This window comes from Lagenorhynchus albirostris, chromosome 11 (genome assembly GCF_949774975.1).
Source record: "Lagenorhynchus albirostris chromosome 11, mLagAlb1.1, whole genome shotgun sequence".
NCBI classification, from domain to species: Eukaryota; Metazoa; Chordata; class Mammalia; order Artiodactyla; family Delphinidae; genus Lagenorhynchus; species Lagenorhynchus albirostris.
In genome coordinates this window covers 14,662,306-14,676,228 of record NC_083105.1, presented here as the reverse complement: position 1 = coordinate 14,676,228, position 13,923 = coordinate 14,662,306, and the positions used below count along the sequence as shown (strand labels likewise).

At 49.1% G+C, this 13,923-nt stretch overlaps 2 protein-coding genes across 2 annotated transcripts in view; one reads left to right on the top strand and one right to left on the bottom strand.

Annotated features, from left to right (window-relative positions):
• Positions 1–13,923, bottom strand: part of SYN3 (synapsin III) — a 398,733-nt gene that overhangs the window by 218,872 nt on the left and 165,938 nt on the right. The window lies entirely within an intron of this gene.
• Positions 9,972–13,923, top strand: part of TIMP3 (TIMP metallopeptidase inhibitor 3) — a 57,307-nt gene continuing 53,355 nt past the window's right edge. Inside the window, exon 1 of the mRNA XM_060165271.1 lies at positions 9,972–10,418. Coding sequence (XP_060021254.1) covers positions 10,298–10,418 — 121 coding nt within the window. The 5' untranslated portion in view covers positions 9,972–10,297. The remainder of the gene's footprint in view (positions 10,419–13,923) is intronic.

Genomic DNA, 13,923 nt, shown 5'->3' with positions numbered 1-13,923 from the left:
TCTAGCTTCTGTGCTCATCCCAAGGCGGAAATCACCTTGACCCCATGAATATTATTCTTCAGTAGAGCCTGCTGATGTACTCTCTGCCCTACTAAGTGTCCTTCTGATAGGGACCATAGCTGATTCATGTTCCTACACACCTTGATTGATGGGTGCAAGGCATTCTGGGAAGGAAGACCCACCCAGCGACAGACATTGGGCATTGGCCCCTTGTATCCTTGCTATTTTCTGCGTGTTCACCTTCACCCTGAAGAGGCAGGCTGGAAGGGTGGTTAAGAGCATGGACTCTTGGGCCAGACTGCTCTGGATTTAAATCCCAGCACTGCAGCATCCTGCCCATGTAATCCTGAGCAAGTTACATAATCTCTCTGTACCTTTGTTTCTATACCTGAAGAAAAAAGGGATGGCGAGGATAATCTCATCTACCTCACAGCTTTCATTATAAAATTAGTATGAATTAATATACACAAACTGCCTAGAAGAACACCCTGCACTCAGTAGGCACTCTGTAAGAATTAGCTATTACTATCAAGTTTTGGTTTCCTTTGCTGCCTCCTTCCCCCCATCCCTTCTTTGGGTATTATGTACATGGTCAAAGAGGATAGGATATGGGAATATGCTCTTCCTTCATAAACATAGATGGATAGACAATAGGCTACTTGATGGCAGGGGTCTCATTCTTCTCTGTAGCTGTAGGGCCACACTCTGGTCCATACAGGTTCTCAGTGAGAATTTACTATGTGTCAGGACTGTACCAGTGCCTTATTCACTATACCTTGTTTGATCCTCATGAAGATCCTATGAATTTCTCTTCCATTAGATATCTGAGGCTCAGAGAGGTTAAGGAACTTGTTCAATGTCACAGTGAAAAAGCGAAGAAGGATCAAAACTCAGGTTTATTGACATCACAAGCCTTGGTCCCTAACCCCCTTGTCAGTCTGCCTTCCAGAATATTCCATTGGGAAGTTTTGAGAGATCATAAAATCTAAACCCCTGGTTTTACATTTAAAGAAAGGGGGTTTATTGATTTACTCATGGTCACTCAGCTATTGTGTGTGGCAGAACTGAGACAAAAACTTGGTATATTTCCTCAATCGTATGCTTAAAATTTCAGGAGGAAATGAAGCCATATTCAAAAGCTGTTAAAAAATACTGATCACTATTCCATCAGTTTGCCTCTAGATTCTGGGCCCTTTTCTGGTCATACAAATGTAATTTTCTGGTGGCATCTGTTCACATTCAGAATAATGAAGGACCTAACCTTACCCCCAAATATTGCCTGCCCTATGATTTCTCCTGCCTTTTCTCCACTGCAAATCAGGTCAAACAAGAGATGATGCATTTCACTTGCCTGCTAATAAAAGCTCCCTCACTGGCCCTCCTTGTGGAGGTACCATGTCTCCTTCTGCTTGGTTGCATCATACAGTGATCAAGAGCTCTGAGTACTCAATGGGAACCCAAAAGATGAAGAGGAAGTCACCAGCACTTCATGAACCTATGGGTACAGTGACTTTGCGGTCTCCAGAAGGACTGCTGGTTTGGAAAGAGACCTCTAGGTCTGAATCACAGCTCTGCCACTCCTTCCTTGTAAGAAATTTAATTTTTGAGCCTCTGTTTTCTTGGCTGTAAAATGGGCATAAAATAATATCTCCTTTTTAGGGTTGTGAGGATTGGAGCAAACACTGTATTGAAAGTGCCTGTACATAGCAGGTACTCCACTAATGCAAGTTCCCTTTCCTTTCTCTTGTCTTAGAAATCTTTTCAGCTTATCATCCCAAGGTTGATGAATGTTACAGGACAGGAAAATAATTATTTATTAATTAATCTCATCTAATTCTAATCTAATACTAATCTAATTCTCATGGGCGCAGCACTGAATTAGAGGAGTCTGGAGTGATGGGAAGATGATGAGATACTAAGGGGTCTAATTTCTTGTCTCGCCTTTGCCAGTAATCCTGTGTGACCATAAAGAAGCCCACATCTCTGGACCTTTTCCTATATCAGTAAAATGAGGGGGTTGGATTTGATGACCCACAGTTCTCTCCCACCTCTGGCTCTCTATCTCACCATAATACGGGTTTCCAAATACCTCCCCATTTCCTGGTAGGGTGGCCCAACATCTCATGGCACACTTGACCCTCCTGTTATAGTTCACACCACCCACTATTGCTTTCACATCTTTCTCTCCCACTAGACTGGGAACTCCTTGAGGGTAGGTCTGTGCCTTGTTCACTGTTAGACCCTCAGTGCTTATTGTGTACTAGTGGACAACCAGTCAATGTCTAAGGAAATTGGAAGGAAGGAGGGCAGGAAGGAGGGAACCCTGTACTTTCTCTCCAGAGCTGATGAACACACTGTGACATGCAAGCTGTGATGCAAATAGAGACTGTCAGTGGAGCAATGGAAAGAAGGCTTTCTGTCTTCTGAACACTGAAGCTATAAATTCACACACCATGCGTGCGCTTAGCCATCTGTGGTAGTAAATCAAGATACGGTAAGGGGAGAGTTCAAAACCCAAAACCCAAACTTGTTGACCTGAGGGTCATTATTGGAAGGTGACTGTAATCTAAAATATAGAAACCAAATGGATCATGATATTCCTGGCACAGAAAAAGTCTGGGCAAAAGAAGGGAGGAGTGGCAAGTTTGGAGCAGAAAAATAGAAAGACCAAAGGGGTTAAAGTCGGCAATATGTGTCTGGTCTTGTCACTGACCAGGGAGAGGGACTCTTGCCAGCAGGTGTGGGCATTGTCGTGCCCTTGGCCAAGGACTCCCCTCAGCAAGAAGGGGAATTCCACAGTATCTCAGCTGAAATAAACTTGTGACCTCATTCCCTGTGTTCAGACTCCATACACACCAAAGCAACTTTCTGATGAGAAACTAGCTTCATACGAAGCTCTCTATGATTATCAGGAAAACTATGAGGGTCGTGTTGACATGACATGACATGACAATTAAATCTCTCATTGGAACCAAAGACAATGGAATTTGCTGGTCTCTTTTGAATCTTAGTGTCCCTGGGACTGATTAATTCTGGGAGCTGAATCTAGTTGACTTTCTGGACCCAAGAAGCTGGACTCCAGAAACTCTATTATGGTGAATTTGTGAAGCTTATACACTGACTGTCCCTCCCTCTATTTTCTCTGCCATTCATTGGTTAGGTTATTCTCTCAGTATTTGGTAAGTGCCTACGATATGCAGACGCTGAGCTAGAGACTGAAAACGCCCCTGTATTTGCTTGCTGTCTAAGGGAGAGAAAGACGTATTAACCACTAGGGGCAACAGAGTGTGGGAGGCACCGTGGAAATCTGGGGGATACTGTGTGGGTGGGAGGGGAGTGAGGAAGGAGAGACCTCGGGGGAGTCGTCAGCTCCGCTGAGGCAGAGAGAGGGTCAGGAAAACATCCATGAGCTGATTCAAGTTGAATCCGGAAAGATAAAGATCCTGACAGATGAGGGTCAGGGACATAAAGATGGAAGGTGGATTCCAGGCAAAAAGTGCAGTGTGAACAAGCCTCAGAGGCAGGAAACTGACAGCCAGAACCTAAAAGGTTGGAAGATGGGAACGAGGGCATAGGTTGGAAGAGATAAGCAAGGACAGGACATGCTGTTGTGTGACTACAGCGGTAGCAATCCCACTGTATTCTGCTCGAATGGCCCCCCTCTGTGGGGCCCTGAGAAGAGCCAGATCACAGAGAGCCTTGTATGCTTTGCTTTGGAGTTTAAGACGGTTCAGAAAGCCATGGAGAACAAATGAATCATTTTCAAGCAAAGGACAGCATGATTTCAGACTTATATTTGAAAAACTTTACACCAGCAGCAGTGCAAAAGTTGAATTTGATAGAGAAAGACTCTGGACAGAGTGAGCAATTATGTGCCTATTGAAATAGTCGGGAAAGACTACCCGGGCCTGATCCAAGGCAGACATGGTGGGAACAGGGAGAAAGGGATGGTTAGAAGAGGTGTGTGGAGTGAGATTCTACCGGACTTGGTGAATGATGGTGCCAGTGGCGGGGATGGGTAACACCAGAGAGAGCTGAGAGGAAAAGACAATGAGTTTGGACCCTTAGGGACTGAGGAGGCCATGGGCCCTCCAGGTGAAACTGTCCAGGGGGAAGCTGGATCTAGACAAGAGCTCAGAGGGATACTGCTGCTTAGTGTCCATTCTAGGGCACAGAGCAGAGTGGTAGGTGGATCCAGGGGAGAGGGTGGGATTAGCCAGGGAGAGTGTGGAGGCTAGGAGGGAAGGGAAGGGGAAGGAAGGAAAAGGAAAGGAAGGGAAGGGATGAGAAGGGAGCCAAGGACCGAAAATTTGGAAACACCTACATTTTAGTGGCAGGAAGAGCCTAAAGAGCCTGCCAAGAAGACTGAGAAGGTACCGTTGGAGGCAGAAAGCAAAAACCCAGAGAGACTGGAGTCTCAGCAGCCGAGTTTAGAGAAGGATGTGATCGACAGCATCACCTGCTCTCTGGGCATCCCCATTGCACAGGATAAGTCAATTTCAATTCCAGCAGGTTCAAGCGAAGAGAGCTCAAGCACCTTGGCAGAAGCAGGATCTGCAGCCCAGTCTGACAGCAGAGCAACCCTATGTCTGTCTGTCCACCCCATTCCCTCCAAAGCCACACAGCACCAGGCAGAGACGCTCATGTGTGTCTTCTGTGCAAAGCTGAGCATGCAACCTTCAAAGAAACCACAAAGGAGCTACTCATTTTTAAAGGAAAAAAAACACGAACTCCATGGGCATAAGGAAGACAATAAGACAGGGTCGAGGAGGAGAAGTTCTGCCTCTACTGCATATTACCCTTCACAGAAATAATCGACCAACTGAGCACACAGTCACTTTAAAAAAAAAGAGCAAGTGCTGGAATATTAGCTCTGTTTCCCATCTCCCACCACCCCAGAAAGCGGGGCACAAAATGTCTCCACCGTGCACATGTGTTTTCTGGCTTAAAATCTCTGGGAGTAGTTCTCTGTGGAAAGAAATGCGAAAACCCCAGGATTCAGGTGAATTCGGCCAGAGACTCACACTAAGGGGTCTTCACTCCCTGGCAGGGCTGGGGGAGAGCTGGGGCAAGAGACGCCCTGCAATTTTACTGCCATGAAATTGGCTCCAGATGGAAGTGAGGAAAGGTGTTTACTCCCTGCTGGTGCCAGACACAGAGAGAACCTGAAGTACCTACCACCTTAGGTCCATAATTCCCCAGTGCTGGGCAGCAACCCTGCTGAGGGTCTGGCCAGGGCTCATGGTGATGGGTGGACCAGGGCTGTCTGTTGCTTGGAAAAGGCTATTTTGAATGTAATGACTTTCAGATGGACTGTGGGTTTGGGGAAAGCCACTGAGGCTGGGGTCTGGAAGAGAAGGGGCGGGAAAGAAAAGAGGTGTTTCCCTACACCGCAGCAGAAATGTCTCACATCTTGTCAGTACCTTCACTAGGTTTAATTTCCAGAGGCCAGCTCTGCCCTGGAAGGGTAGGACCGTGGCATCCTCTGTTGTGTTCCCAGATCTCCCCAATCCCCACAAACCCATGATTCACAAGTATGTAGCTTCCTGAGAGCACAGCTCCCCTTGGGTTGACATGTGGCCAGCCTGGGGGTGGAGAAGCTGGGCAGCTGAGGACCCAGGCGGGATGCTGACTGAGAGCTTTGTGGCCACTGCAGATGGGAGGGGTTAGCTTCACCCACTCAAAGGCACCCACACCCCACTGACTAGCATGGAATTGTGCTTCTCCCACCTTCTCAGTGAGACTGGCTGAGGATGCAGGCTGAGGGAATGGGTGTTCTCTGGCTTACAGTGCCCCCTAGCACTGGCCAGAGGGATAGGGCTCTGTGAGCTCTCCAAGGAGCTACCACCTGCCTATCTGAATACTGGAAAGGGGCCAGTGGGGCCGAATCAATTCCATTCATTCAACCGATACTTATTGACTTCTTTGTTACCAACACTCGATCTTTATTACTAACACCGTCTTCAAAGGGCTTACAATCCAGGAAGGTAAAAAATCACTTTATAATCAGACAAGTGGTGTGAAAGAAAGAAGCACAGGATAACATGGAAGGGGGTTGACAAAGACTGGGGATGGGAATCGTAGAAGGCTTTCTGGAGGAGGTGACATTTAAGCTGTGGTCTTAAGGCAGTAGAGAAGTTCAATGAATTTTGGAAATAAGGTATGGAGATAACAAAAGGCATATTTCCTGACCTTTTAGTGCTTATGACCCAAGAGGCAAAAAGACAGGTAATTACAGTGGGGCTCTATCAGGGACAAGACCCTCAATCTCTCCTATGCCTTTGCCATCACAATCTTTGTTTTCAGCCTGAGTCTTGGAGGAGAGAGCAGAAAGCAGACTAGAAACTCATTGTTGATTGACAGATTGATGGACATGCTTCAGTCTTGGTCAGGTTTGATTTGTCTCAAACCTGTTTAAATGGCAAGATCTATCTTCCCTTCAGAGACATTCACCTTGCGCTTGAGACTTTTCCATGGATTCTGAGACTTTCCAGCCAGGGGGGATCTTGGAGATCACTGAGTTACATCTTTCATCCAACAAACAGGAAACCTGAGTCCAGACAGGTGAGGTGACTTGCCCACACACACAACTGCTCTGCAGCAACCTTTGGAACAAATCTCAGGTCTTCTGCTTTTTTTTTTTTTTTCACCCCAGTCTCTTTTTGTCCCCCAGAAAGAAAATTTTCATGTGTCTCTTTGCAGCAATATGTTTGAAATGTTTTCACAAGGTATTAGATAATTTAGAAAGGGAAAAGTAAGCACAAAAGAGATAAACCTCTGAGGAGTACAGAGCTGTATTCATTATGACTGGCTCAGAGGTGATTATCATCATAACAGAGAACGATTTAGTCAGTGCAGGCAGAATTCTCTACTTCTTAGGCACTGTGCAAAGGGACTCCGAAACTCATCTATAGATCTACAGATTCAGGACTGCGAGTGGCTGCAGAAGAGTATAAACGTTAGGTCACGTGCTGCAGCTGGGGGGACTGAGGCCCATGAGTGGGTGGGAGAGAGCCCAGGTAAGGAATCAGGCAGCCGCAGCAAAATCTTGGCTCTGCCACGAGCTAACCGTGAGACTCTGGGCAAATTCCTTCCCCTGGCTGAACCTTATTTTCCCCAACTATAAAATGAGGATGGGTAGTCTCTGAGGTCATTTTTCAGGACCTCTAATATAAGAGACTTCCATAGATTCTAGCATCCTGGAACTCGAAAGGAAGGGGGGTGGACAAGACAGATTTAGAAATTTCTTCAGTTCTTCTGGGGTTTATAAATCTATCATTGTCCTTAGCTGTCAAGAGAAAGTGGGGAGCCGATATCTTCATTCTTACCATTAGCCCCAGGCCCACTCCATCTAGCTTCTGAAGTGGCCTTGAAAAAGCAATTCTTACATATCATAGGTCCATGGACACCATGACATCCAGATTGATGGCTGTGAGGTCTGCTTGCTGGAGGGCCTGACCCCAGCGGTAAGGCTCCCCTCTACAAGGATTCACGAAGCTTGCTTTCTCTTTTCCTCAACGTGAGGACTGAGCTGACCTCACATGGATGGGCAAAGGAAGTCCCCTCAGGTTAGACATTAGGGAGAATTTCCCAACTGAAAGGGAAGCTGAACTCCAAAGACACTGGCCCAGCTTAGGATAGGGAGAGAGAGGAAATAAACCAAAAGGCAATTTTATTACCTTTCAGCTTGGAAAACAATCTGTTTGCTCTCACACTTACATAATTAAGGAGCTGCCATAATCAAAAGCTTCAGATGTTTTCTATACAGAACCTGCTGCTTGAAGTTCAGCAAAAGTTATTTCTGATACTCATATTCTCGGCAAGCCTTCCCTTGGAAAAACTACTGGTAATTTGGACAAAACATTAAAGTGAGAAGAAAAGAGAGAAGAGAAGACCTCTACACGTAAGATGCTTATCCAAAGTGGATTTGGTCTGGAAAGGCTTATAAAACCTTCCACATGACTGGCACCGTGCAGGGATAAACAAAACTCTAAAATCCGACCAAGTACGCCCTCATTCAACCTGGATCCTTGGAGTTGCATACAGAGCATCCACTGCTCAAGACTCAATGGGTTGCTGGCCACAGCCATATCCATGTCTCCAGGGACCCAATTTTGCACTCTGAGGGCTAAAAAGCAGTGTGGCCAAATATCTCAGGCCCCCAAGTCTTTCTAGTGTGGTTGGGGAAATAGTACAACTAGATCCCACGAAACAAGGAGCAAAGTTCTAAAGTAAACACCGAGAGAAGGAAAGCTCTCTCTAGGTCGAGCTATAGTTAGTTAAGATGGGAAGGGTCTTAAAAGTTGGGAAGGGGACAAGACAGAAAAATGTGGAAACTAGATTCCCTTCCTTATAGCTAAAATTTTTAAGAGGAAAAAAGGAGCTTAAAAAATGTTCTTGGAAATACCATTTCCAGTGAAATTTTCTGATTCTCCCATTCCAATGTCACTTCTCTGAGGTGTAAACAGAGGAGTTTCTGAGAAAGAGGTTGAACTTGCATTTCTGAGCAGTACTTCCTAGTCCTTATTTTGTTCCAAACTTCTAGCATTTCTATTGCCAAATCATTTAAGTCTCTTTCCAAATGGGATGAGTTGGGAGCGAAAGTGAGAGCGACCCAAGAATAGAACGATAGAAGGCTCCAGCTGCAAAAGGGCATTTGCACAGTTAAAGCAAACTGCTGCTCAAGTCCAAGAAAATAAAAGCCCCTCTTAAGGTGGGAATGAGTGAACTGAGTTCCTGGCTGGTTGCCAAGTAATGTCACTTTTCTGTGCCAGTTTCCTCATCTGGAAAGTGTGTATAATACTTGGTGTTTTTCCTATCTAAAAGGATTATTGTGAGATGTAATAGGTGAGATATGGAAAATATAAGGCAGAGTCAAGATGTTACTGAATAATAAGAATACTCACAGTATTAGTTATTAGCAGTTATCTATTATAGCTCATAGTCTCAGATCCTGGATAGTTCTCCAGGATCTGGTTTTATCCCAGTTTTGGATCAGTTCACCCTCAAGTTCCTTGCTGAAGGATGGAGACCTGTCTGCCCTAGGTGGAGTTACCATTTCCGCCCGCCCTTTCTACTTATTGTTTTTCAAATAGGCTCAGGGACTTCGCACTTGCTGTTCTCTCCTTCCAGACTGACACATGGCTGAGGCTTCTTGTTCACATCTCAGCCAGGATGTCACCTCCTCAGACAGACTTTTCCTTACTACCCCATAGACAGCAGCACCCTCCCCAGTCATTTCTAACCCATTACTCTGTTTTGTTTTCTTCATGGCACTATTACCTTAGAAAATCACCCTATGTACTCATGTATTTACTGATGTATTGCCTTCAAGTTCCAAGGGAGCAAAGAGTTTGTTTTGCTCATCCCAGCATCCAGAACAGTGTTTGTTGAATGACTTCACAATTTACTCTGCCTGAGCTCAGGAAACAACTTTTTATTACAGCCAGCTCCAAAAGGCAGATGGCTTCCTCGTGGACAGGAAAGTCAGGGGAGGCGACAAGGGGTGGGAGTGTATGGGGTATGGTCATCAACCTGCTTCTTTCCCTTCTGATCCTGCTCTCTCCAGAGAAGGTAGAGAGTTAGCCTTTGCCTATCCTTTCCACCAGGCGCAGTCAAGGCCTCCGGGACAGGGCCACCTCTGACCTGCCAAGGGGTTGGTGGTAGTTGATTCCGGTTTGGGTCAGAGGCGTCCAGAGGGCGGGGTGGGCGTGTGGCTAGGGTGCAGGCGGGAAGGGCACGGGGGCGCCGCTCCGAGGGCCCCTCTGCCAGTGCGTCTCGGAGGCGCGTCCAGCCCACCCACTCGCGTGCCCACAGCTGCATTATTCCCTATAAGGATCTGAACGGTACGGGCGGCCCCGCCCCGTCGCCCCGCGCCCCCGGCCCCGCCCCTTTTTTGGAGGGCCGATGAGGTAATGCGGCTCTGCCATTGGTCCGAGACGGCGGGCCTCGCGCGCCCGAGAGGGGGTGCCCGGGGGACCCGCGCTATATCACTCGGCCGCCGGGCTACCGCGTAGAGCAGGCAGTGGGCGGACGCTCGGACAGCTTCTCCTCCTCCTGCTCCTCCGGCTCCTGCTCCAGCTCCCGCTGCTTCGCCCGGAGAGATTGCCCACCCGCCCAGTCGTGCGCCAGCGCCGAGGCAGCCTCGCCGCACCCCATCCCGTCCCGCTGGGCACTCGGAGGGCGGCGCGCCCGAAGCCAAAGTTGCCCCGCAAGGGAGGGCGGGTGAGCTCAGGCTGCGGCGACCCCGCCGGCGGCGCGCAAGGCAACTTTGGAGAGGCCAGCAGCGGCAGCGGCAATGACTCCCTGGCTCGGGCTCGTCGTGCTCCTGGGCAGCTGGAGTCTGGGGGACTGGGGCGCCGAGGCGTGCACATGCTCGCCCAGCCACCCCCAGGACGCCTTCTGCAACTCTGACATCGGTAAGCGCTCCCGGTGTCCCCGCCAGAGCCCCCGCGGTGCCAGCTCGCGCGCTGCAGCCCGGACTTGGGCGCTGCTCCGGGTGGCATGGCGAGCCCCCCTCCTTTTCTCGGCCTGGGCTTGGGACGAGGTGGGGATACTCAGGTTCCTGGGGCAGGGGTTCCGGCATGACCGAGGGGGGAGATGCCCTGCAGAGAAACCCACAGAGGCTGCGTGAACCCCTTGCAGCCATGCTCTTTTAGGGCGTGAGGTCCTTACCGGTCCTTTTGACATCTGGAAATTTTCCCTTTTCACTATCACAGGACAGGCTGAGGGAGAAAGGTGGGGAGAGTGTTTCTAAAACTTGGAATGCCAACTAAAGTGCTGGGATGATGAATAGTTAAAAAAAGAAAGAAAGAAAGTTGCCAGCCATGTGCAGGGAAAGTTGCAGGAGAGAGAAACTTGAAGTTTTCTGAGTTTTCACCATCTCCCCACTAAGTTCATTCTTTTCACTGAGACCTAACCCCGCCTCACACTCCCTAGGCAAGTGCTAACTGAGCTTCTTGGACTGCCAAGTTTGGGTGGATTTAAGGGGAAAAATGAGAAGAAAGCGGTAGGGTTGACCCTCCCCGGAGGAACTGTATTTGAGAGTGTTGATAGCAAGCAGGAGGTGGCGTGTGTGAGGGATCACTTATCACATAGCTGTGAGAATTCACAGGAAGGCTATTTCTTTTCCTTGAATGTGTGTGGGGAGGGGGAGACTGAGCAGTGGAAAACAGATTTGTCACCAAAAGAAAAAAGATGCCAAGGGTCACATCATGGTGACTATTCCAAATAGGACTTAGTGTCTTGATTAGAGACTCAGTAAGAAGTAGAACCGTATCAGCGGCCTTGAGAGTGTGCCCTTGGGAGAACTTGTTTGGGAGTGTTCGGGACACTTGTGCATGGTTGGCTAGAGGTGGAGTAGCAGCTGGAAAACATCTCTCGTCTCCTTTCCAGCTCATAAGGCATGCAAGTCCAGTGGCCCTTGCTCTGTGTGTGTGTGTGTGTGTGTGTGTGTGTGTGTGTGTGTGTGTGTGTGTGTGTGTGCACAGGCTGGGGGGTGCGGTAGGACACAGTCTAGCCACCCTCTGCCTGTGCAGATTCAGAGGTGAAGAATGGAGCGTGTGTGTTTTAAGGACAGTCATAAAGGGGAAAGAAATTTTCCACTGGGTCCTGGTGTGGGCCTCCACAAATGTGCTTGCAGGGGAGGAGGGTGGGGAGGCAGGGGCCTGGCGGGGAGAGGCGCCGCTGGTGGGCCTGGCGGGCCTAGGAGAAGCAAGGGAGGTAGCTGTGCTGAGCAGGTCAGTCCAGTCGGCAGGCACGGGCGTTTGTGTGGCCTGGGGTCACTCGTGTTAGTGGTTTCCTGGGGCCTGTGTTGTGCACCTTTCCCTCTCCCTGGGGAACCTGACTGGCCCCTGGGTTTGTGGATTGCCTGGAAGGATTCTCTGGGGCTGCCTGAGGCCTGGAAGCTTTTCTTTCTCCTCCTCTGACAGCCCTCACCCCGTGGGTGTCACTCCCGCCTGAGTAACGCTGGGAGCTGCTGGTGGTGGCAGTGGGCTCTGGTCTTGCTCAGGGAAGAGCACACAGTTGGGGCCCGGAGCCAGCTGGAGTCAGGGCGTCGTCCCCGCTTGACAATGGCTTGGGTGTGTTCCCTTGGATTTTGGTGTGTGGGGAGAGGGAGACCTCATGCCTCCCCCCTTGCTCTTGGCTTTTGGGTTTCCACCCTGGAAGTTTACCAGGGAAGAGAGGAAACAGGAGCAAGGGGACCGCTTCCAGGGGGGCCACTGCCTGACTCTGTTCACTGCTTAGGTTTCCTGCTGTGTGTCTGGGCTAATACAGAAAGTTTCTTGTAATTTCTCTGGATTTATTTAAGAAATCCTCCCACATCCCCCTCCTCAGTAGACTGCCCAGAGAAAAGCAAAGTTACCAGGAAGTACCCAAAGACAAGAACATTATGGTAGCAAAAATAAAAAAGCAACAAAAAAACTTCGATACTGCTGGCACCGATCCAAAACTGTTCTGCCTCAGTTTGGTGCACTGCACTAGTGGCAGGGGTGAGATAATGCTTTTAAAAATGGGAGGTGTGGATGTGGGCTGCCGGCTTGTTGACCTCTGCTGCCTTACAGTCCCCTGCTGGCGTCCAGTAGGTGGCTCCCAGTATTCCTAGCTCACAGCCCTTCTGGTTTCCAGTCTGTCTGGGCTGATGTCGGCCTGTTCTCTCCCTGAAGGAAATGTGTAGACGTTTCCATTCCCCTTAACCCCTACGACCCCACCAATCAATACTGTAGTCCATGAAAAATGCTTACGCCAGCCCACCAGCTTCCTCTTCCAGGACCTTCCTGGCTCTTTTCTCTTCGTGGCCGGGTGCCATGTTGCTGGGTGAAGGCCCTCTCTAAGGAATCCCCTATGGCCTTCCCTCTCCTTTCTCCTCATCCACAGGTGTCTCTTTTTGCCTTTCTCCCCCAAAGCCCTGGGGATTGGCATTGCCTTCTGGATAAGGAGGAGTTAAAAGGTGTTGCTATGGCAACTCCAGGCCTTGCACCCTAGCGAAGTGTTTAGAAGAATAAACTACATGTGGGCTTATAAAACATACTGTGACAGAAAGAAAAGGACTTGGCAGCAGCTACGATGTCTGCAGCCCCCTCCCCACCAGTCGTTGCCCCTGAAACTCTTGACAAAACCTTGACTCTGGAGGAGGGAAGGGGGGGACTAGGAATGAAGAAGGCAGTCTTGGCCTGCTTTCTGCTCCACAGCTCTGTCCAGCTAAGGAGGGGGTGGGCAGTGCCAAGAGCCTTCTGAAAATTGGGGTGTGTGTGCCTGTGCCTGCGTGCGTGTGTCTGTGTGGTTTTGCAGGGGGCGGGAGCAGTAGAGAGAGAACTTTGCTTCAGAATGCCAAGCTCTCCTTTGCACAGAAGCATGGGGCTGTGCGATAGAGTGCTGGGGGCCTGCCCCCTGAGCCTGAGCCTGTTGGGAATTCGAGAGTGAGGCTCAGCTTGGGGGCCCACTGCCAGCTCTGGAGGATGGTCTCTGGATGTCTCCGAATTGTTTTGACAGGGACCAGTGCCAGCAGATTCTTTTGGTATCAGATCTGAGGTTGTGGTTTTAGCAAAGAAGCCATTTTCAAAGAAGCCTGATCTATTCTCTCTCACTCACAAACACGCAATTACACTTTACACTGGGCTTTGTGACTTAAGGAAAATAAAAAGGATCAGACTTCAGAGAGGAGCCAGTCACTTGGGGAGCGGACCCAGGCTGTCGACATCTTAGTAACTCTGGAAAGAGGAGAGCTGCTGTTTGTAGAAGGAGGGAAGGGACATCTCGCAGACTCCCACTAGGTTCAAGCACTTCCCAGATCCCGTGTCTTTCATCAACCCAGCAGCTTCAAGAGTAGGTATTACACCTATTTTTTTCAAAGGAAAACACTGAGTCTGAGAGGGACTGTGCTTGCTCAAGGTCACCCAGTTACTGTATGGTAAGGCTAAAGCC